We start from the raw sequence: 22,686 nt of genomic DNA, 5'->3' as shown, positions 1-22,686 counted from the left end.
ACATGTTGGTATAGACATTGTGTCGGTATAGACATGTTGGTATAGACGTTGTGTCTGTGTAGGTTTTCAGTTATCCGGGTCATGGTAGTCTTGAGTGTTTGAGGTTGAGTCAACTCAAGCATTGAAGATCTCTATTCATTAGTAACGTTCAAGTTCAGTCACATTTTCCAATGAATTACAAAAAGTCTATAACACAAATAATATTTACGAAATCGGCATATATGGCTGACTGAATAAATTAAATGAATTACCAGTTGTGCTTGCAGCCAAAGCACTTGAGTAAAACTGTAATACTGTAATACTGTAGTAAAACTGACTTACTGATTAAGGTGCATGAAGTGTAGATGAACGGATGAACGTGTACTTGTGTAGTGAAGGACAGTCTCGGGTCTGCAAATGTTGGTCACCATTTCTCATGAGCTTGTGAACTTTGGTCACCATCTCTCTGCTTCCTGCGTTGCTCAAGGAAAAAAAATCTGCAATGTCTCATGTGAGAGGTTTCTGTTTTGATTTGTTTGCAAATGTGGGTTTTTCAAGGAAGGCGGGGGGGGGGGGGGGGGGTGCAATGTTTTCTGTGGTACCATGTCTCTGACAATAAAGAGTCCACACATACATCGTTTTGTTACTGGTATATATGTATATGTGCATGCATGGATGGTCAGATGGATGGATGAATGGAAAGATGGATGAATGGATGGATGGAACATTAATATTGCATTGTTCTTTGCTTCAATGCACATTTTTCTGACTTTATGTGTGTACAGATGAAACCTTACATTTGCTTTTTCCATCCGCTGGTCCAAATGGCATGATCACACACACACACACACACACACACACACACACACACACACACACACACACACACACACACACACACAGCACTTGCACCTGTGCCCTGTTTGTCTTTTTTTCTGCACATTTTTCCTTATCCCTGCTAAAGATGAGCCGGGTGAAACTGCTGCTCCACTGAACTGCAGCCTGGAAGCCTGGATCACTGTTGGTTCCTCAGGGGCCACGCTAGGGCGCAACGAGACCAAGACAACCGCCGAAAGAAAACAGCAGACCCCCAGAAAGCACCGCAGCTCACGACACGTCCCGTCAGTACCGCCGCCTTACCAGACAGCACCCACGCACACGCCTCCGTAATGATGTGGCCCAGGAAGCTCAGCTCGCAGAAGTCAAGCTCTCACTGCCCCGGCGTGATGATGACCTGGTGACCTGCTGTCCTTCACGCCTATGTTGGTTATGGGAGGGCGAATTCATCATGATGCCGATGTAAGCAAAGGCAGATCCGGACCTCCTTACATTGTTAACGAATGCCTGGGAGACAGGGAGTGCAGTTTCTAGACTGGACAACAGAACCAGGGTCTCATAATGTCCTGAGCTTGTGTTAAAGGCCAAGTCACAGTTCTTGCTTTCCTTACTCCTTGTCAGATTACAGGCAGGTCTGCGTAAGTCTAGTACTGTGAAGCACTGCAGTATTGTGGTAGTGGGTAGTGGTATTTCTCTAATAGGTTGTTTACACCCTACGCATGGGTTAGATGAGGTGGAGGGGCAGATGTAGCTCTGAGCTAAAGCCTCCATGTAACACTCTATGACTTACTCCTCCTCCTGGGAGAGGGGGTAAACCTTGCACCTCGGGGGGGACAGCCCCCTCCTTCGGGAGCTAAAGACCTCCGCTGGGTCCTGATAAGGAGCAGGGATGGCATTATGGGCCTCTGAGCTCTCCACAGAGGTGGACAGGAGAACTCCAGCCTTCTTCTGGAGAGTGTTGTTGACTGTTTACATGACCATGAGATGTGTGGGTGACGTGTGCAAAACCATGAGCTGGGAAGGAGTGGGCGAACCCACCAGTCTGATGTGCTGCTACTGCTCCTGAACTACCTCTTTATTCTTTTATTTCTCCAATGGATAATAAACACATTCCGTCTGCTCGCTCCCTCACTGCTGACGTCACAGCCTTGCTTATTATCTAGTTCTGAATCTCGTATACATAACGCGAATTTTCTTGCGACGTAAACCATGGCGTTAAGTTGATATAAAGTGCAGTGTCTTGGCCACGCCTCTTTTATTCGCGTGCATGAAAAAGGCTTTCACGCGGATCACGGAGCTTTTGTCGTCTTGGTAAAAATGGTCAGTTGTGTGTACTTTGGGCAAATAGGCAAAGAGGATGCAGAGAGATTACTGGAAAGACATGGAAAAGATGGGAGCTTTCTTTTAAGGGATAGCCAAAGCGTGAGCGGGGCTTTATGCCTTTGCGTCAGGTAAGTTCAACGTGCTTTGAAATTCCAGCTACCTATAGATAACGGTTTGAGTGTGCTTTTATGGTATTATAGCTTCCTATAGGTAACGATTTAAGCGTGTTTTTTATGGTATTATAGATAGGTCTGACTGATTTTGTAAAAAACAAAGCCTTATTGACAATTTTAGGAATGTCCTTCTTTTATTTATTAACTGTTTTACATATTATTATTATTTATTATTATTATTATTATTATTATTATTATTATTATTATTATTATTATGTGAAAACTATTATCGCGGATCAGATGTTCTTTGGACATTTCAAATGCACTGAATTCGATCATTCGATTAGTTACTTTTCTCAACTTTTATGAAACTTTCCACTGCAAATCTTAACTCGAAGCAAGAGTACATTAACAACTGTTATTTAGAAATCAACAGAATTTCTCTTTAGCGGTTACTGTCTGAAGTGCACCGAAACAGCTGAACGGAAACACATGATAACGGTTTAATTTAAACCACAACCGTAAAGTAAAGCTGCAGTAAAGCTACAACAAACGATTTCATTAATCACACTATATATCTGTCATAATTTAACATTATGCATTGGTACTTTTTACATAATGGAAACAGAGCGCTTGTGTTGCTTTACTCAGTAGATTAATTTGATGCAATTTCATGAAACACTAAGTCACGTTTTTTTTCTCTAAGGAAAGCACCATTTGTTCACACCTACAGAATTGAGCACTCATCTCTAGGCTGGGCTGTTGAGGTGAGCATCCTATATTTGACTATATATATATATATATATATATATATATATATATATATATATATATATATATATATATATATATATATATAGATTTATATTATATTATTATAATATAATATAATAATATTATATTATATTATTATATTATTATTATATATATATAAATGATATATATATAAATGATATATATTATGCCATATATGTGCCAACCACAACATGAATCTGCTGATATAAACTGTTACCTTAACTTCCAATGGTGCCTTCTACTGTGGTCTAATTTCCATATTCAGACTTTTATTTACTGTATACAGTTTGATACAGTTTACTGGATAAATGTGTAGAGGTGAGAAATGTTTGGTAAAGTTACACATTTTCATTAACATTATAAATTAACCGAAGCCTAGTCAGCTATATTTTGAATTACAGATATAGTAGACTTTTATTTCAGTTTATCATCTTTTAAACATTTTAGACATTCAAACTTTAAACAAGAACAGCCTAAAAGACAAATACATTTCTGAATGCTTTCTGAATACTTTCTCAAATCTTTCTCAATATTTCTGGAATGCGCCTCACATTGTAATTTTTAAATACACTCCATGGTCATTAACTAAAATAATGCAGAGCACGTTTTGTAACCCCTCTGCAATAATACAAAACCTCATCAGATTGACCATTTTAGCCCTGAACTTTGACCAATTTGTACAACATTTGCAGCGATGCTCGTGTATTGATTGTGTGGCTGCTGTATGTATTTTCTTCGATTTAGGATCACTGTTGCAGCAGCAGAAAGATAAATGCATTGTGCAGGCACAGACAGTAGAGGCAAGCACCACTGCACACATGTGGTCAGTTTGCATCTACAAACGCCACTTTCTTGTTATTGTGGTTTGTCACAGTATAGCCAACCTGTCTGGTCTTTAGCACACAAGGACTGCATTGAGCGTGCTCTGTAGATTTGTGTGTAGATTAAAAAAAGATACACATCCATGCTGGGGAATTAAACACTGCAACCATAGACAGAAGATCGTGGGAAGATTGTGAGGAACGTGGACATTCACCGAAGCGTTTAGATTACCTGTCCAAAAACTGCACACAGCAGGAGGTTACCACCAATAATTATATGAACTCACCTTGTTGTCTTATTTCAAATCAGCATAACATCACGTCTGTAGTGAGAACTCAGATTTGGACAGAGATTCTCCTCAGGCTGTTGAATTGCAACAATTTATTTACACTACCAAATTGCATTTGAAATTGAGATTATGAACAAAAAAATCTCAAGTTACTGGTTGTGTGAGACTTTTTAAAAGTCAAAGGTATGACCTGCTTTTAATACCCTTTGCGATGAGTATTGTGTGTGTGTGCGTGTGCGGGTGTGTGTCTGTGTGTGTGTGTGTGTGTGTGTGAGACATAAAAGAGTAAACATTCTTTTTGTCCACTGAAGACAATCAACAGAAAGAAGCCTCAGTGGTTCCAGTCTCTGGATGAGCTGCTCGAGTGCTACAGGAGACACACCCCTGGACACATGGTCCCCCTTTTGTATCCCTTGGAGAAAGCGAACCTTCACACGGAGGACAGACCAAGCCCAGGTGAGACGTGCACGTGTGTGTGTGTATGAGACTGGATAGTCATGTCATCATCATGGGTTTCATATGTTTTTTAATCAATCAGCCGTCCTTCTGGACCGTGAAGCAACCAACGCTGCAGATAAATCAACAAAAGTGCCTTAAAGGAATATTGTAGTGTTTTCCAACCTAATTCCCATCTACTGCATCTTTATTGCATGGTCAGTTAGTATGGACAGTCATTTAAACACATTGGCTCACAACACACTCATAATGAAAGACAGAAGGAGGCAGTTGTTGAAGTCTGACTGTAAACACAAGCATCACAGCCACCAAACGGACATCAGAAAATGTTGTGCGAAAACTGCAGCTTTGCAATTTTATTGAAAACTGAAGCAATGTCACATGACCATGCAGACCAAAAAATGGGGGGGGGGGTTGAAGCCAACTCGACTCTCGAACTGAAGTGTTAATTGAGGGCACCGAAACCGAAAAGTCTGGGTCAATAACCGGCCAAGTCAACTAGGAAACCACCAGCCCAGGGAGGCGTAGACAAACGGGATATGAACACATCATAATGAACACGAGACTAACAAACACAGACCCACATGCACCACCGACGCCGGGTGCCGTAACAATTTTGGTTATTTAACCCTTGCTTTCCATAAGAATTTGCAGTATCCATGCATGATTATGTAACATTGTTTTTACCTTTAAAGAACTTGCAGCTTGGCATCAGCTTGGTAAAATAACTATGTCAAATTCTTGTAATGAATTGTAATGAACAATGCATATTCCTGTAACAGAGATGTTACGTTATTTTACAAATACTTTTTGCACTACACTTGAATTAAAGGACTTCACCAGCTACCTTTCCTTTCTTTTCTAATTCTATCAAAATGTATGAAAATATTTGTCTGTTGTTATCGACCACAAGTCACCAGTGGAGATGGAGGTTACAATGAGCGTTTACCTTCCCGGAAATGGGACGTGATGGACACGTGTGTGTCATCACTGCACCCGTCTCTCCCTTTAGTCTCTTACATTGTTTCATATTCAAGCCTTGCCTGCAGTTGGCGAGGAGCCTATTTTATTACCATTTGCATTACCAGGCTAGGGGTGCGAGTGGGGAAACCCCCTCGAGTTCCTCAGTCATTCTGAAAGTGTTTGACTGACAGCTGTAGTCCAAATGAAGGCAAAACACGCTCTACTCAAGTGCACTCTGCCATCTTTCACTTCTATGATATACAAGACATCAGCTCCTGACTCACTTACTGTTATATGTTCTTTCAGCGGCAAAACAGGCCTACATGGAAATGTGATGATCTGATGTGACCCCCAGAGAGGAAGAGAGGAAGGAGAAAGACACACACACACACACACACACACACACACACACACACACACACACACACACAGAAGCTATAAATCTGTTTTGTTTTTTTTAAGAAGAAGGAGAGCATTGTATTCAGTTTTATTTTGATCCAGTGAATGTTTTTTTTTGAACTGTGAAAAGGTTTACCTAACATTTTGTTGGGTTTAATTTTGTTTATACTGTATTTCTAGTGGTGCGTATCTCTTGGAGTTAAGTGTCTATGAAAAATGTCCACAAGATGGCAGCAGAAGAATTTAAAGCTGCGGTGATGTCTTTGTACTCTATTAACTTTCTAATTCAGAAGTTTATATGCAGTTTGACTGCAGTTCAATGTGAATTTAAACTTTTGCCCACAGGAATGTAAATCACTGTTTTTAAAGCACTACGTGCAAAAGAATTATGTGCTTCACAGACAAAAATTTGTCCTTGTGGAATTTAAAACAACGATGTGCACATATATAAACATGAAATAAAATTAATAAAAAAACAAAAAACTAAAAATAAATTGAGCTGAATGGATCAACCAAGTAGCAGCTCTGTGATTACAGTTGGGCCTGTAAGCTGTCAGAATACCTGGCCTATCGTCTGGATCTATAAAAGTAAAATCTTTCCTGTTTATGTAATTTGCTGGTTGCTAAACGTCTGGAAAATGTTCTGCCTTAGTACAAAAAGAGCTGATCCGTTGTGTAGAAGCACTTTGTAAAGTTCACAGTGGCACAACATGTCTGTGTGAGTCGCCCAGTCATTCAACCACTTAATCACTAAGTGAATTTAATGACACAGCCCCGTGGGTTTGTCCCTCAGCCCCGTAGGCTTATCACACAGCCCCGTAGGCTTATCACACAGCCCCGTAGGCTTATCACACAGCCCCGTGGTCTTGTCACTCAGCCCCGTGGGCTTGTGAGGTTTTGCTTATGTGTATTTTACAAAGCACATACTTCCTCTTCAATCAGCTGGTGCATTTTCAATTCTTAAGCTCTTCCATATTACCGATGTTTTGTTACCATCAAAGAAAGAAACAACGGCATTTTGATGCTTGTCGGTCCAGACACGTGGGGCAAAGATCTATCATTCCCTTCGTATGTATATGAATATTTTGAAATCTTGACTGCGTGTGAAGAAGGAAGTGTGTGCTGCGTGTGGGCAGAGAGGCGTTGTGGAAAGTCCCCAGTGCGCTGACGACTTCCCAGGGTCTTTCTTGGAAAGCCATAAGCAGATGGGGTGAGGCTGTTCAAAGCAACATTAAAGAATGCTCTTGCTTTTACTGCTTTTATAGTCCAGTACCTATTGTAGTTCTGGTTCGGTATTGTGTGGTGTAATGGTGAGGCTTTCATTGTTTTCATTGTTTGTGTTTTTTGTTTACCGCGTATTTGGGACCCTTTGCGGGGTTTCAAAACCTGGACTATGGTTGTTATGACCTTGTCTAGGTAGGGCAATAATACACAAAGTAGGGAAAAGGACAATCGGAGTAGAAGTCTTTACAAAAGTGTACAAAACATATGGCCCAGACCAAAATAATCAAAACCATGAACAAGCTCCTGGAGAACAAGGGGGTGTTCCACAGAGCAGCAGTTCTGTTCTCAACGTTAAGGCCTGTCCAGTAGGAAAGTCCCTCAACTCTTCTACTGGACAGACTTGGCTTTGCTCTGAATTCATCCTGCTTTGTGGAATAGTTGCTGGTCAACCTGAATGAAAAAACTAAAACAAAAGAACGAAAGAAGATGAAAGAAGTCAAACACAAGTGTCAGGCCAAGCAAGGGGACTGCAGTACACCGAGGTTTAGCCCTGACTAGTGACAAGCCTGACTCTTTTAATACAGTAAGTAGGTTTAAGTGCTATGCTACTATAAATGGTTAGCTACTGTGTTTACCAGTGTGTGTTCACCTGTGTATCCTGTATTGCTTTATGATGTTATTATAAGGTAGGCACATTTATTTAACATATTCCATGCTGCTGGGGGTTTTTGTTTGTTTGTTTGTTTTTGTTATTTTTTAGGGGGAATCTGGACTCTTCTTAAAGCCACAGCCAAACCCAATTTAAGTCAAGATTGCTATGACCAAGGGCATTTTATAATCCAGGACAATCTATGGACATCCAGTGGTTGGCTACCCATTCGACAGAGTTCATTCATTGCTTTTTTAACCACTTCTCATTATGCATCTAATGTGGATGACTTCATTATCACCATGGGCACATTTACATTTTACACATTTAATTTTACTGGAATCCAGAGTCACATTGTTTAACCGTTCTGGAGTCTAGAGTCACTCTGTTTAGCTGTACTGAAGTCTCATGGCCTCCTGTATTTGTACTCTTTATGACCAAAAATCACAAACTCATCATAACCCCGTTGGACATCCCTTTCCAAAACCCATGACAATCCCATGGACCTTAACCCAAAATGTCCACAGTATACTTCAGGGTGGGCTTATGTCAAAATAACAAACATTACCATCTAACATCTGCCCAAAATAAAAAATAATTGCCTGAAAAGAAAGAAATGGAAAAAAAACAAGATCAAAAGTAAACAAATAAACAAATATACATACATACACAAATGATTTTGAAGGTAACCCATGAATCTCATACCATGGTTACAAGGGTCTAAGCCCAGTGCTATCAGTACTTACTTCAAAGTCCGCCTAGGAACCAATAAAGTTAAAACAAACCTCTAACAATCACTAGTTACTATAGTAAAAAATAGCTCATAAGGTCCTCTGTATAAAACGGAACCCAACAGCGTGTTACTGTAGTGCTAACTCGTAAGACCTAAGACAACCTTCTTCCCACCATAGCAGTGATACTTCCTACATCCGCCCATGGTGTTGTGTATGGCGGATCACACGGTGGCTTCCAAAACTATGGACATTAAAATGGACTTGTCCAGTGTGTTGTGGCCATAACAGTCTCTGTTCTTTTTGTGTGTGTCTGCGGACATCCATGTACACATTTAGTCGGAAGAGAAATGGTGAGGTCAGACACTAGCGCTGGGTGAGAAGGTCTGGCTTGCAGTCGATGTTCTGGACCATCCCAGAGCTGCTCAGTGGGGTTGAGCTCAGGTTCTCTGAGAAGGTCACTGGAGCTCCGTCACATCAAACATGTCTGTGCAGGTCTTTATTGACCTCACATTGTGCACAGGGGCACAGGAAACAGGCTGCAACAGGAAATGGCCACAGGGCACATAATTTAGGGACTTGGATATTTCCGCATGATAATGATTGAGCCGCGGCCATTTTTCTCCGGTCGCGCTGTCTAAGCGAAATCAGTCATCGCAAGCGCGTTAAAAAAAATCGCTGTTTTCATCGGTTTGTAGGAGGTTCTTCCCAGAGTTTTTGTAATATGATGTAATTGAATGTTCGCTTTCTTTCATCCCGTTAGAAGTATTCACATTTTGCGCTCCTGTTTTTTTAAGCCTGCTTGAATTTTAACTTCGCGTTTGGACCGTTCAAAAACATTGTGGGACTGTTCAAACGATATTAATAGATACGTGGACCGTTACATTATATTGTTTCCTTAAGTTTTATCCCAGTCTGTACAGGTTAAGGTAGTTTTTAAGGGTCCCAAGAGAACGTGTTGGTCCGATAAACCGTGATAACGGCGGGCACGGACTAGCCACATGCTAAAACTAGCGCACATTTCTTGAACACAGGTTTTAGGTAAATTGCATTAAAAAATAGGGCCGATTTAAATGTGAAAATCTTTGGACTGGCTTGATCAAATTTGACAATTGAGGCATCTTTTTTTAGTTATATTGTGCTGCATCTAATAAAACTATTTTAAATATGATTAAATAATTTTGAAAAAAATGTCCAAGTCCCTACATAATTGTTATAAATGTCTTCCTATGCTATAGAATCAATGTTTTTCTTTACTGGAACCAGAGGGCTTCACCTAAACTCTGACAACCACAGACTTTTACCACAGACTTTTACTGCAGATATCACTTGATGCTCCTGGTCTTTACATTGTATGTTCATTTGCACTTCTAGGTATCAGTTTTAATTCCTGTTTACGATTGAGTCTATACTAGGTAATGACATTGATTCCTGTAGTTTAGCAGTAGTCTGGCTCAAGGGTATCTTGAATTCTGACCTCTCTATGCTACTATCTAGGATGCATTCTGTGAACAGACGCAAAGCACTTTGTAAGTGGCTCTGGATAACAGCGTCTGATAAATGCCCTACATGTAAAGTTTGGAACTCTCTGTAGCAGCAAGTGAAGACCAGTAATTTTTACTCACTGCATGCATCAGCACTGTGACTTGATGTGGTCTGCCACTTCAGCCCTGACCAGTTGTTGCCTCCAGACACTTCCATCTCACAGTAATAGGGCTTGCAGTTGACTGAAGTAGATTTAGCAAGGCAGAAATTTCACAGACCTGGCAACGGTGTATAGATATATACTATGCCCATGTACAGTAGTGTATACCTTCCAAAAATACATTGTTCCAATACATTGTTGAACTGAAAGTGCAGTTTACCATGTAGGCACATACAAATTCTCTGATGTAATAATGTGGTCAAATTTGTTCTCTAATTCATCTATTCTGAGATCCCGTGGTAAACTTCTGGTGTGTTTAGTCAAACTGCCCGAAACAGAAGTGAGTCATGATGTAGGCGGTACAGATGTGGTCTAAAAAGGTTTGGTTGATATATATGATTAATAAAATACAAGTGAGTGGAAATTCCTTGTGGCTGTTGTTGTTTATTGTTGCTTTGCCACACCTCCATGTTTGCTTATCTTTTGTCTCACCTTTCGCTAGTTATCCTGGAAAATGTATTTAGGAGTATTTAACCCCTCGTGTTTTTCCCACCGTTGTCGGTCTTTGAACATGTCATATATGTTGTTCATCTGCACATTAATACATGTTCTATGTTTACAACGCTCTCTCACCTTCCCCTCCCCCACACTGGCTCACCCTCTACAAAACATTTTGGGTATTTAAGATTGACACACACAAAAAAAATCAACGCTAGCTTTTCCTCTTGCGACTGAACTGATCTGCGTTGCAGGGAATGGATTCTTTGTAATAAAGTTTATTTTAATTTTTTTAAAAATATTTGTTGTGCTCTGCACCTCAGTGGAACCTAAACCAGAGAAAAATCTTTCCATGACAATACCCATGTGGAGATAGCACACACCTGCTGGCAGGGGTGTGGCAGCAAATTCTGGGCCCTGTATACTCTCAATGTCAGTGGGCCCCTATAAATGTCGGAAAAGAGGCACATGAGCAAAACGGGGCCCCTCTCCCTACTCGGGCCCTGGGTAGTCAGGTCCACTTTTCCCCCCACTACCACGCCCATGCCTGCTGGACGTTAACTGCTGGACAGGGATCAACAGAAGGCTCCAGTGTACCAGAACTGCAGCTCCCTACTGAAAAACTGTAGGTGAACTGATCGGAAACCATACAGACAGATGTAGGATATATGACAGATGTAGGAGCCCGGGACATATGTCTTACAGATACAAGAGGTCCAGAAGAACCCCACAGTAAACAACAGAGGCATACCTTTGGAATAATGTGTCAGGTCCCAAGCTGATTACCAGTAGAACTGTTCTTGCTGGAGTGGACTGGATGTCTGATATGTTTGATTAGTTGAGTATACTCATAAAGCTGTGTAATGTGGTCCTGAACTGAGATCATGGATAACTCCAGAGATACTGTCTGGAGTTTGATGTAAAGCCCCACATGACTTATCTGTAACTGGCAGGAATGGGCAAGACAGGAAGTATTTTTCAAGCTGTTCCTTTGTGGCACAGTTATACAAACCAAGTGAGAGATGAGCTGGCATGCAATATAGTAACCAAATCTTCGACAACGCTATTCTGATGACTTTTAAATGGTACTTTCCAAATGGCTTTAGGCCTACAAGTCATTGTTGTGATGGGTGCGGGCAGGGAGCCAGACATGAGTGTCTGAAACAAAGTGAAACAGACAAACAAAAAAAATTAACTGTACAAAAACAGAAATGAAAACAACAGGCAGAAGATCTTAAACTGTGCCAGGACATAGCAGAGAAGCATTAACACTCGGGGGGCGTTGACAGAGCAGCACTAACACTCAGGGGGCGTTGACAGAGCAGCACTAACACTCAGGGGGGCGTTGACAGAGCAGCACTAACACTCAGGGGGTGTTGACAGAGCAGCATTAACACTCAGGGGGGCGTTGACAGAGCAGCATTAACACTCAGGGGGGCGTTGACAGAGCAGCACTAACACTCAGGGGGTGTTGACAGAGCAGCACTAACACTCAGGGGGCGTTGACAGAGCAGCATTAACACTCAGGGGGGCGTTGACAGAGCAGCATTAACACTCAGGGGGCGTTGACAGAGCAGCACTAACACTCAGGGGGTGTTGACAGAGCAGCACTAACACTCAGGGGGTGTTGACAGAGCAGCACTAACACTCGGGGGGCGTTGACAGAGCAGCATTAACACTCAGGGGGGCGTTGACAGAGCAGCACTAACACTCAGGGGGTGTTGACAGAGCAGCATTAACACTCAGGGGGGCGTTGACAGAGCAGCATTAACACTCAGGGGGTGTTGACAGAGCAGCACTAACACTCGGGGGCGTTGACAGAGCAGCATTAACACTCAGGGGGGCGTTGACAGAGCAGCATTAACACTCGGGGGTCGTTGACAGAGCAGCATTAACACTCAGGGGGGCGTTGACAGAGCAGCATTAACACTCAGGGGGGTGTTGACAGAGCAGCATTAACACTCAGGGGGGCGTTGACAGAGCAGCATTAACACTCGGGGGCGTTGACAGAGCAGCACTAACACTCAGGAGGTGTTGACAGAGCAGCATTAACACTCAGGGGGGCGTTGACAGAGCAGTGAGGAGGAGGAGCAGGTGATGATGAGCACTGGGTGCTCATTGGGTGCCAAACAGACAGAAGCATAAAGGCAAACAAAGACCTGGAAATGGAGTGGAAATGAGGAAGGTTCACAGTATGTGTTTGTGTGTGTGTGTGTGTGTGTGTGTGTGTGTGTGTGTGTGTGTGTGTGTGTGTGTGTGTGTGTGTGTGTGTGTGTGTGTGTGTGTGGCAGTGGGCGTGTCCCACAGGTTGGGCACATTGCACGTTGTGATGAGCTACATTCCTTGATAAAGTTACTCTCATCTGAATTCAGTTTTGTAGCTTCACTGTGGTAATGGCCAAAATATTCAGACAGTATGAACTACAGCTGTGTAAATGAGACAATGTTTGGCAGAACAATGGTGTAACGATCTGCGTAGCGCAGAACAGGGAGGCGGACACAAATGCTGAGGAGAGCGAGATTTAATCAAGGAAATTCCAGAGGCAGAGTCATAGTGGCAGGCAGGGGTCATAACGGGTGGGCAATCAGAACAAGAAATGTAGACAGGCATAACAACGCAAGGAAATAAACATGGCACTAAGACAATGAACGAATACTCAAAACAAAACACGGGGAAAACGCATACAAACTAGAGCAACCAAGTACAGAGCACACGAAAGACAGAGCAGTAAACTTACGGACCATGGACACTGAACAAAACAACCGATAACTAGATCTGGGAGACACAGGGACTAATATACACAGAACTTAACTAGGAACAGGTGAGAACAATAACGACAGGGGCGTGGCAGACAATAAGGAATCATCTAAATAAACGAGCAGGGCGGGACAAACGGGCACGGAACACTGACACGAGGGAACCCAGAGTGACAGCTACGAGAGGGGGCGTAGCCCTACGTGACAAATGGGATTTTGGTGTTCTGCTGCAGATAATCTATACCACTGTAATACATTACAGTACATTTATACATTGTACATTTTTCACTGTAATTTATACATTGTAACCTCTGGTGTAAATTTAAGAACCTCTACAATAGTAGCTAATTTTTATTATTTATTTAGTGTGTTATTTCTTGATTAATATATGTGCTTGTATATATATTCTTAGGTATTTTTTTATGACATATTTGGCATTCTTAGCGAGAAGCAAAATAAGTTTTTCATAAGGAAACCTGTTACCTCTGTGCATATGACAATAAACACTTTGAAGTTGAACTTAAAATTTGAGCACTGGTATAACCAAAACAAGTGTTCAGTTTGATTCCATTTCTTTGTGAACGTCTTGAGGCACATACATCCCCTGCTGTGCCTACCTGAGACTTCCGGAGAAGGACCCCCACCTGTTTCCACTCACCGTGTTACACAGGAACAACTAATTCTCCACCCCCCACAACATCATCACATCCTGTCACCCCTAACCCTTCTGCTGTGATGTATCACGCGATCACAGCTGCACATATTTCATAAATCAGATGACTACATTTGTAGTTTAGTAGAGTAAATTTTTAAATTTGAAATTGTACTTTTTCACTGCAAAACATGCAAATGAGTTTTAAAAATTGACCTGTCTTAACAAGGCTGTCTTTCTGCCTGTCTATGGCAAACCTGTGTGTTCACTAGTGATGACATGTTATGGCTTCTTAGCTTGTGTTTTTGATTCAAAGTAACCTTACTGAACATCTTGATTTACAAATGATTGTAAATTGATTTATACTTACAATTGTTTACAATAAAGAAACAGACATCTTGGAAAAAATACATTGTTTTACATTTTATTTTACATTTTATTTCATTATGTGATCATGAAAAAATATGGACGTGTTGTATACAAAGCTAGAAAGAGGCGGACACCCAGGTGAACTGGAAAGTACCCTGGTGAAATGCTCTAGTTGCCATAAAGGGAATAATGTCTGCTTCCTCTCCAGTGTGCACAAAGTTAGCCAGCTGAAGATTACTCATGCACATGCAAATCATGTTTATGAGTCAATAATTATATTAGTTATATATGTATCGCAATATTATAATAATGATATATAAGATACAATTAGCAATCACTTTATTTAGTTGGCAATAATTATATAGTTTTTTGAAGTACATCAAATACTGATGCATAAAAGCAAATAAAATCCAAAATATATTATATGCATAGAGTTAATTATGCATATGTTATTATTAATATTTTTATAATTTTTTATTTTTAATATGTTCAAGATGCTGGAACAAACTGCTCAATAGCTAAAAAGAAAAACGAGAAAACTACTCTGAACCATTTTCAATTAATCAATATCAACAGAAAGTTGTAACGTAATTATGGTAAAGGCACATATTCACAAAACCCACACTGTACATCTTCACCATTTTAAATAGCGATTATTTAAATTGTATTGCTCATATATATCCTGCATTATATATATACTGCAGCAAAGCGACCTGATGTTGCATTCAAACATGAAAGCGGAGAAGGAGATGTAACAGAAATGACAGTCCCTCCCTTCTGGTCAGTCAACTAAAACCACATGTTCTAACCCAACCCAGCCCTGCTCATGCCCAGAGACTGCAGACTGATTGGCTTCATGCTCACCACAGCAGAACTATGGCTATAACCGGCTCCTCTGCTGAGGGGTGACCTTAGCCAACCTGCTCTCCACGCTGCGCCTAAAGACACCTGTCCTCAGGTGCATCTCTAGCTTGTCACCTGCAGTATTTCACCTTCAGACACCCAATCAACATGTTTTGGTGGCATGACCTAGTAGGGAAAAAAGAAACACTTCATGAATATACAATTAATGCATACTTAATATGTTTAAAAAATACTTAATAAGCTTAATAATACTTAATTATTATCTTACTTGTGTACAGCACTTAGGTCAATGACATTGATTTAAAAGTGCTCTATAAATAAAGCTTAAAAACAGCTGCTTAAATCCAATACAGGTGCCGAAGTGATGCATGAAAATCCATGAATATCCAAAAAAAAAGCATTCAACATACATGACAGAAGTTGTCTTTCTCAAGAAGCATTTTAACTCTCGCAGACGGGCTCGGTACAGATGGGAGGAGCTTCTCTGTCAGCCTGGAGAAAGACAGGGAACACCACACCTCAGTACTCGAGGGCCACATCGGACCGGAAGAAGTGGTGTGATCTCGTATTTTAGCATTTCAGGAAATGCCTGAATTATAACCCCAATCCTTCCCTGGAGTGTGTGATGTGGCTAAAGAAAGCTATAGTGTGGAGTGCAGGTGGTCTGGCCCAGGTCTCAGAACCCTTCACTACAGAGAGCGACGCAGAACAAACGCGTTAATATGAAGTTCGTTGAACACCGACACCCTTTGCTTGATATCAGTACTAACCTGACAGTTATCATGGCAAGACACATTTTCAAGTGTGGGGACACATGTAGCGACTTCACTGCTGTGCTTACACAACCCATATCACTAGAATAAAGCATAATATGGTCAGCAAAGATTGGAGGCCAGTCTCAAAATGAAAAGCGTCTATGAGTGGACCGACGTGTTAATCTCACAGCTAAACCTTTTAAACAGAGCAGGGCTATTTTTATTTAAAATTGTTTCACAACCTGTTTATGGGAAATGTGGTGACATTAGAACAACAGACAGACACACAGCCTGGCCGTACCCTACAGACAGTGTGGAAGACCACAGATGTCAGTGACACTGAGGTCTCTTCATACGTTTTTTCACGTTTGACATTGAGTACCAGTAACAAGTTTGGACACACTTACTTTTTTTTTTGCCATTTTCTACATTTTTGAAAACAGGCATGGTACAAAACCAGTAAAATAACACGTGATTGTGCTGTGTCGTTGACTATCTTAGATATTAGATTCTTCAGTGTAACTATCCTACACTCTGATGGCAGTTTTGTAGGCTTGAGATCAGCTTCTTGAAGACACTCTCATATTTGCAGAGCACTGATGGGGTGAGGACCTAAAGCTCTGAAAGAAATGTTTCCTGAGGTGCATCTAAAAGCGTGTGTGTGTGTGTTTCGAAAGTGAATTCATAAATAGACAAACAACTTTCCCAAATAACATTTGTCTTAGAAACAAAAATAAGCATAATCATAAAATGGCTTCATTACTATTAAAAACATGCATTCAGTCAGGTGTGTCCAGGTGTGTTCCATCAGTGAGGCTGAGCTCCTCTCAGAAAACCAACCAACCAACGAACCAAACAAACAAACAAACCATACATACATATATACAAACAAACACAAAAACAGAAAACAAATGTACAAACAAGAACCAGAAGTACTAAGAAAGAGAAAACAAAGAGATTTTACCTTTGGAACTTGCACACCAGCAGAAAAGTCAGAAGAATCATGGGAAGTATAAACACAATGCACGCTATCACCAGTGCGTTCAGGCGGTAGGGGCTCTCCGTAGGACCAACCACTGATTCAAAGAGCACAGACACATGCACCATCACGACCCTCACTATCACCATCACCATCACAACCCTCACTATCACTATCACCACCCTCACCCGTGATGCCTGGTGTGCTGCCACAGGACTCACCCATAACTGCACTCCACTCACTCCAGTAAATGGGAGAAGCACAATATTCAGACATTTGAGTTCTGATTTTAATTGCGTAGGACCTCGTCGGATCGATGTTTGATTTATTTAAAAATCTTTCCGTTACGTCGTGCAATTGGACATTCTTGAGAAAGAACAAAACGCATGGTAATAAGAATACCTGCAAGATGTCATGGTAAAAAGCATACAAGAACTGCAGAAATATGTTAAAGAGACAAAATCTTACCTCATCATTTATCTGTAGTTCATACACAAAACAATCTTCAGGTTCTTTTGGCAGTGACCACCGTATCTCTATGTATTCTGACCGCACCAAGGTTATGTACATTTCCGGGGGATCCAACTTTTCTGGAGAGAAAAAAACAGCAATAGGGCCATTTGAAAGATGCCATTATGATGATTTTATATATGCGATTACATTACATAATCTTTTAATGCAACTCAATAACATGCATCTTGTAATGCAAAATACATTTAATTATGCACAAAGATAGTAGTACAAATTAGTTAAGAAGATGACATGAGTAATATAAAGCCTAAATTTGGACATTTTTATATTTTGCATTGATACAAAAGATAGTTTTCATCAGGATTTCTTACCAATGTCATCATAGTCGAAATTTCTTTGAAGGGTACATCTATGACCAGGTATTGAAATATTGAGGAAAAGTGTCATGCTCTTGTCTGAAATAAAGCTCCGGCATTCAATGCGTTCTTTTGCCGTATCTGAGATGCAGGATAGATGACGGTCCGCTCTATGTTCGCTGATTCAAGAGCACAAGAAAGTAACAGTTACACTGTAAAAAGTGACATGACCAAACTGATGTTGTGAAGAGCTGCCACAGCTATCGTATTTCATCCAGGGATGAACAGATAATGATATCTAACAACGTCAAACATTCAATCATATAATCATGGAGACTTACTACAACGTAGCTGAGTATTGTGTTTCCTTAGGAAGCGTCTGTGTGCTCCAAGAGCAATTTAACTGATCCAATTTATAGACCATGCAAGTGATGTTATCCCAAGAAAAGTTATAGTTTTTAAGAAAATTATCTGAGAAATGACAAGAGAGATTATTAAAGGTTATTTTTATTAAAGGTTAGTTATATATATATATATATATATATATATATATATATATATATATATATATATATATATATATATATATATATATATATATATAGCGGTTATATACTATAGATAATAGATAGCTACACTGGAAATAAAAGATTAACTGCTTTAGAAAGATTAAAGATGACTACATTGAGAGCGAAACTAAGTAAGCTAAAAGCTAAATACATATTTTGTCATTTTGTAAAAATTTAATTCATGAAAAGTAAATAGCTTCTATGTGAAATAAAGATTACAAGAGGGAATGCAGAAATATTTTATAGAGTAGAGTTTATTTTTTAATAAACTTAAATGCCTACTGTCTTGGGCATCTGAACTACTATTCATCTTCTGTTCATTCATACATGTGACAAACTAGGAGAGAAAATCCAGATTAAGATTATTTCAGTTTCTGCTATATGTGAATAATTGCATATAACAGCACATCTGGACACTGCAGTGTAGTACCTCATTGGGTCCATGTATATCATCAAAACGTTCATAGTCTAAAAAGTAATTAATGAATGTGTTATATGCAGATGTTATAATGCAAATTGTTGCAGGTGGTTCCCAATATACAGGAACCAATACTTATTTTTGTTAGTAAATGACGACGGGGGAGAACAGCTACTAACCTCGGGAATCTGCCAAGGCCAAAGAGAGTGAGAAAAGCAATCCGTACAGGTTCATAGTGAAACTGTGACAGTGAAGATGGGCCATAAGAACCAACAATACGTGAAAAACGAACAGTTCACACTAGTGCTCTGAACCAATACCACAGTCCTAATGGCTCATGACCTGTGGCTTTCTATGTCCAGATTACCAGATTATGTCATCATAGTTTTATTATAAATCCTAAAGAAAACAAACAAATGCTTCAATAAATGTCATTATTTAACTATGACCATGTTTACTTTGTATCCCAAACACTAGGTCAATGGTTTAAGCTTACAAAATGAAAGAAAACTTCCAGAAACATAAATTAAGCATTCAAAAACGGAGACCAGAACAACAACATAGTCTCAGTATTAAAAATTTAAAGAAAATGTAGATAGATATTCTGCATTTATAAGTATAAAATGCAGAATAAAATGAATTTACCTCTCAGGGACATGGCCACCTATGCAGAGATGTGACAGAGGCTTCAGCAAAAGAACACAGCAAAACAGAAGTAGTGTTAAAGGGAAATGGGTATCAGAGTTTACTGGAAAGCATAGAACAGGAAGTTATAACACGGGGAGGAGTTTCCAACGAGCTCTCACTACTCAAAAGAGAAGACTAGTGCATTTGTAGTGTATGTTGTGGGTACATTCTTCATCTGTGATGTTTCACCGTGACAGTGAATGAAAATCTGTCTGCCCACCTTTTCTTACCCGGCAGACTCTAACGAACCTAAGCACTCCTCAGCCCAGACGACTGCTCATCACAAACCTCAGACATATTACCCAACCAACAACATAAACATGACATAAAGGCAGTACTGCCCATCCAAGCTGTAGTTTACGTTTGCAGCTTTTCTTGTATTTATCAATCGCTTACATTGTTTCCACCAGATCATTTGTATTTTTGTTCAGGCAGATGCTGACCAACGATTAATCTGTATGTCAGAGATATTTTACTTGCTAATTTGTGACTGTTTTATAAACATTTGGAGACATTCATGTCCTACATGCAATTCAGATAAGATGCTATGCAGAATACTAATAATGTGCTATAACGTATTTTCGGCATCTTCAATAAAGTTAAAAAGAGGGGCTTGTCCTTAAATATGCTCTCACTATATAACAAATACTCTAGATTAAATATAGGCCTATTTTCTCTGGTTCGAGGGAGGGGAAGACAAGACTGCGTTGTAAAACAACATTCAATAAACGTGGCGACAGATACAAAGATCGACAACGGAGGGCCAAACACGAAGGTGTAAACACACACATTAACGAGGGTAAAACAAGGTACGAGTGAAAGAGAACACTTGACAATGAGGTGGGCAACAGCGACGACGACGGCAACAAGCAAACACTGAACGACAAAGACTCACACACTGTACCAAGTGAGCCTATACCGGAGGGTGGAGGGGTGTACCGTTACATCTCTATACTAAATATGCTCTATAATTATATACTGTCGCTATATTAAATATAGTATCTATATTAAATATAGAGATCAATGTCTAGCAATATAATCAATGTCTAGCAATATTAGGATAGTCATCTTCCTCACGAACATAATCATTGCAATAGCTGTATTTGAAGGGTCCGCATACATCTTTAGCAGGTCTTCTTTGAAGGCATCTCAAGAATGGACATCTCACGAGTTTGCGACATCTCCACAGACGTTCCACAGACGTTCGCATTGTTGCACAACTGACCATAAATGATGCTGCAGTTATAATAGTTCGCCTCTAGATGGCAGTCTTTAATCATTTTCAAATTAGTAAATAGAAAATAAGGTTTCAACAATGCCAAAATTAATGTATATTAATGTACATTAATATCTGGTAATGTAATAAACTCAATTGGTAGCATATATCATTCTACACTAAATAAAAAACAAATGAGTATTGTGAGTATGAGGTTGTGAGTATATTGAACGGTAGTACTGAATGGTAGATAGTATATTGAATGCTAGAGGGTATACTGAACTGTACATGTACGTTTAGGTACATTAATGACAAACTCCACAGGACCTTATTCACACCATAGCAGATAAGTGAAAAGCCCACAAGAAAAAGTGATTTATTTGGCTCAAAGTGATTCAATAATTGGCAATGTAGCACTAACAACAATAGTGCACAGAGATAAATGAATCAGAAGCTAAAATTCCATAAGCATTTTGATGCCAGATAAAACAAATAAGAGTTTTCTAAAAAGGATCAATCCTAAAATCTAGTTTTAGACTGGCCGGTGGTTAATCAAGTCTTCAGATTTGATCAGCTTTTCATCCAGCTACCTGTGCCATTGTTTACCTCCTCTTGTTTCTAGTTACAAACCTAGGTATTTAGACAGAAACTAAGGCTTAAACCCCCTGATAAAAATCATTAACATGTGGTAGTTGTTGCTTAACTCACTTTGGCTTATGTGTGCATTTATTCATTGTGCACTAATCAAACTACGCCATCTCTACGGTATAATGGAGAAGGGGCTCCCACGCTAGGCCACCCAACTTAACAAGTGTAGGAGCTACTCAGTGGTACACAAGTGTCAATTAGAAGAGTCAGTTGTCAAGGTAAGTTTTATTTTATTTATTTATTTATTATTATTATTAATTTATTTTTTACAATAATTCATAAAAGCATATACAAATCAGAGAACACTCCTTCATGTGGCAACTGTTGCCATCGCATATAAACAGGGCTGGGTCAGGGGAAAATCAATCCCGCCCAAACAATAACATGGCCAAGAGAATAGTTACTCTATTGGGGCCCCTTCGCCGCACTTCTCCAAAAATTTGAAAATGATACCTGCTACAAATCTTACCAATGCAACACAGTCCAAACATCCCCCACAAGGGCACTGTCGGGGGTCCGAGAATGTCCACGCCTTGGCCACAAAAGAACAAAACAAAGAAAACAAAGAAAACAATGTAACATTTAAAGAGCTTTACTACTTACATTCCATGCAATGTAATTGGATACTGTTTAACACAGCTGTTGTATCTGGCTAAAAACCCTGCATACAATCATTCATCCAGAAACATTGTTCTGTTGTGACTGGATTTGCAGTGTTTCTAAATTTACAGTGCGTTTCTGAAATGTAGTGCACACTTTGTCATTTTGATTAATTGCTTTGCGTATTTGCAGCGCATTGGACTTTCAGGGCCACCGTAATTTGGAAGTCAAGCACACAGAAATTAAGGTAAATAATAAACATGCTGACATCCAAGAAAATTTTACAATGAAATGCATTTTACTTATTTTCCACTAGAGGTCACACTAGAGGTGCATTTCAGGAATACAGACTGACAGGCCCTGCACTCATCAGAGAGGACTCCTTTCTTCGTGGACGAGACAATATTTTAATATTGATGATTTAATGTTGTTTGCCATGTTTGCAGTATTAGCCAAACATTGCGCATGAAATAAATGTACCGTCGTTTAGTGTGCCATCATTGACGGATCAGGGTTCATTTCTCTGCGTCAAGAATTGTTTTTAAGACTTCTGATGAGTGGCGGAGGCAACGGGGTGGCAGAGCCCTTGCCCCTACTGCCAACCCACTGGGAATGGTCATTTT

The 22,686-nt window shown here is 40.0% G+C and overlaps 2 protein-coding genes and 1 long non-coding RNA gene across 5 annotated transcripts; 1 reads left to right on the top strand and 2 right to left on the bottom strand.

The window, feature by feature from the left end:
• The first annotated feature begins 1,931 nt into the window (after positions 1 to 1,931).
• On the top strand, positions 1,932 to 8,091 carry LOC143484438 (SH2 domain-containing protein 1A-like). Its single transcript, XM_076983148.1, has 5 exons — positions 1,932 to 2,267; positions 2,959 to 3,019; positions 4,470 to 4,614; positions 5,884 to 7,783; positions 7,961 to 8,091. Exons 1-4 carry the CDS (start codon positions 2,134 to 2,136, stop codon positions 5,910 to 5,912), a joined length of 369 nt encoding a protein of 122 aa, XP_076839263.1. The 5' UTR covers positions 1,932 to 2,133; the 3' UTR covers positions 5,913 to 7,783; positions 7,961 to 8,091.
• On the bottom strand, positions 6,045 to 11,876 carry LOC143484439 (uncharacterized). The gene is made up of 2 exons (XR_013122639.1): positions 10,206 to 11,876; positions 6,045 to 9,119 (listed from the first exon to the last, which is right to left on the bottom strand). It is a non-coding gene; the product is annotated as an uncharacterized LOC143484439 (long non-coding RNA).
• A 2,663-nt stretch (positions 11,877 to 14,539) lies between these two features.
• LOC143484289 (interleukin-5 receptor subunit alpha-like) lies at positions 14,540 to 20,819 on the bottom strand. Of its 3 annotated transcripts, none has more exons than XM_076982943.1 (12): positions 20,720 to 20,819; positions 19,558 to 19,598; positions 19,092 to 19,153; positions 18,925 to 18,962; positions 18,777 to 18,831; positions 18,267 to 18,396; positions 17,941 to 18,104; positions 17,567 to 17,688; positions 17,320 to 17,464; positions 17,084 to 17,195; positions 15,775 to 15,856; positions 14,540 to 15,529 (listed from the first exon to the last, which is right to left on the bottom strand). In XM_076982943.1, the coding sequence occupies exons 1-12, from the start codon at positions 20,807 to 20,809 to the stop codon at positions 15,467 to 15,469; spliced, it is 1,104 nt and encodes a 367-aa protein (XP_076839058.1). In that variant the 5' UTR covers positions 20,810 to 20,819; the 3' UTR covers positions 14,540 to 15,466. The 3 variants fall into 3 exon arrangements, with proteins under 3 accessions (XP_076839058.1, XP_076839060.1, XP_076839059.1); XM_076982945.1 differs by having other exon boundaries at positions 19,092 to 19,311; positions 20,720 to 20,736; XM_076982944.1 differs by lacking the exon at positions 20,720 to 20,819 and having other exon boundaries at positions 19,092 to 19,311; positions 19,558 to 19,747.
• Between the last annotated feature and the right edge of the window lie 1,867 nt (positions 20,820 to 22,686).

The sequence above is a fragment of the Brachyhypopomus gauderio genome, chromosome 20 (assembly GCF_052324685.1).
Source record: "Brachyhypopomus gauderio isolate BG-103 chromosome 20, BGAUD_0.2, whole genome shotgun sequence".
NCBI lineage: Eukaryota > Metazoa > Chordata > Actinopteri > Gymnotiformes > Hypopomidae > Brachyhypopomus > Brachyhypopomus gauderio.
Note: the sequence above shows the minus strand (reverse complement) of the source record. Positions and strands in the feature narration are given on the sequence as shown.